The 1,049-nt window shown below is 72.9% G+C and overlaps 1 protein-coding gene across 1 annotated transcript in view; it reads right to left on the reverse strand.

Moving 5' to 3' along the window:
• Positions 1-1,049, reverse strand: part of CDT1 (chromatin licensing and DNA replication factor 1) — a 12,775-nt gene that overhangs the window by 1,788 nt on the left and 9,938 nt on the right. The window contains exons 3-6 of the mRNA XM_012722854.1: positions 868-987; positions 655-791; positions 235-432; positions 20-165 (exon numbers count right to left, since the gene is read on the reverse strand). Coding sequence (XP_012578308.1) covers positions 20-165; positions 235-432; positions 655-791; positions 868-987 — 601 coding nt within the window. The remainder of the gene's footprint in view (positions 1-19; positions 166-234; positions 433-654; positions 792-867; positions 988-1,049) is intronic.

The following is a 1,049-nucleotide window of genomic DNA, read 5'->3' on the forward strand; positions in this document are numbered from 1 at the left end:
GCCCGGCCACCGCGCTCACCCGGGCCCAGCAGCGGCTCGACGGTCAGCTGGTAGTCGGACGTCCGGACGGCGTCCGTGAAGGTGGGGACGTGGCGCTCCTGGCGGAAGCGGTAGGCGTCGGGGTACACGGTCCTGATCTGGCCCACGTTGCGCTCCTCAAAACGCCTACGGGACAGGGTGCTGGGCCCCGGCCCCCGGCGGCACCCCGGCCCCAGCAGCCCCCCGCCTGCTCACTTGCGCAGCATGTCCTGGACGCCCCGCTGGACCTTGGCGAAGGTGACGGTCTCGGAGCGGTTGAAGAGCATGCCCACGATGGTGTCCATGCCGCGGAACATCTCGGCCAGCACCTGGTACTTGTAGGGCAGCCCCAGGCCCGGGGGGCCCGGCTGGGCCAGGGCGTGGAATCGCTGGTAGGCGGGCGCGGACTCTCCGCTGCCAGGCGGAGCCAGAGTCAGGCCCAGGAGCCCCGCCCTGCCGAGGCCCGAGGCCCCCGGCCCCCCACCCCGGCGCAGAGCCCCACGGCACGGGGAGACACTGGGGACAGGGTCAGCCACCCGGCGCCCACCGAGGCAGGAGATGGCCGGACCTGAGCATGTGGGCTGCGGCTCCTTGGAAGGAGAGGCCCGGCCCTCTGCCCGCCTTCCCAGAACTCACCCGTCAGCCTCGGGAGCACTGGGCTCCCCCACATCCTCCTCCAGGGCTCTGGTGCTCAGCTCCCGGGCCCGGGCCCCCAGCTCCCGGGCCTGCCGCAGGCAGGACTTGAGCTCAGAGGCCATGAGCTTGCAGGGGACCTGCGGACACAGGGCGCTGTGGGCAGGCCCGTCGCCAGTCCCCCCACGACAGGGCCCTGGGTCCGCCCGTCCTCACCTTGTCCTCCCGGGCGGCAGGGCGCGGCAGGGGGTCGGCCGTGGGGGCGGCCTTCTTTGTTTTCTTGCTCGGAGAACATTCCGGAGGGCCAGGAGCAGCTGGGGAGCCGGGGCTGGACCCCTGGTGGAAAGGACCCCAAAGCCAAGGATGGGCAAGGCCCGGCCGGTCCGGCGCCGTCAGAG

This window comes from Condylura cristata, unplaced genomic scaffold (genome assembly GCF_000260355.1).
Source record: "Condylura cristata isolate star-nosed mole 26May11 unplaced genomic scaffold, ConCri1.0 scaffold00009, whole genome shotgun sequence".
NCBI lineage: Eukaryota > Metazoa > Chordata > Mammalia > Eulipotyphla > Talpidae > Condylura > Condylura cristata.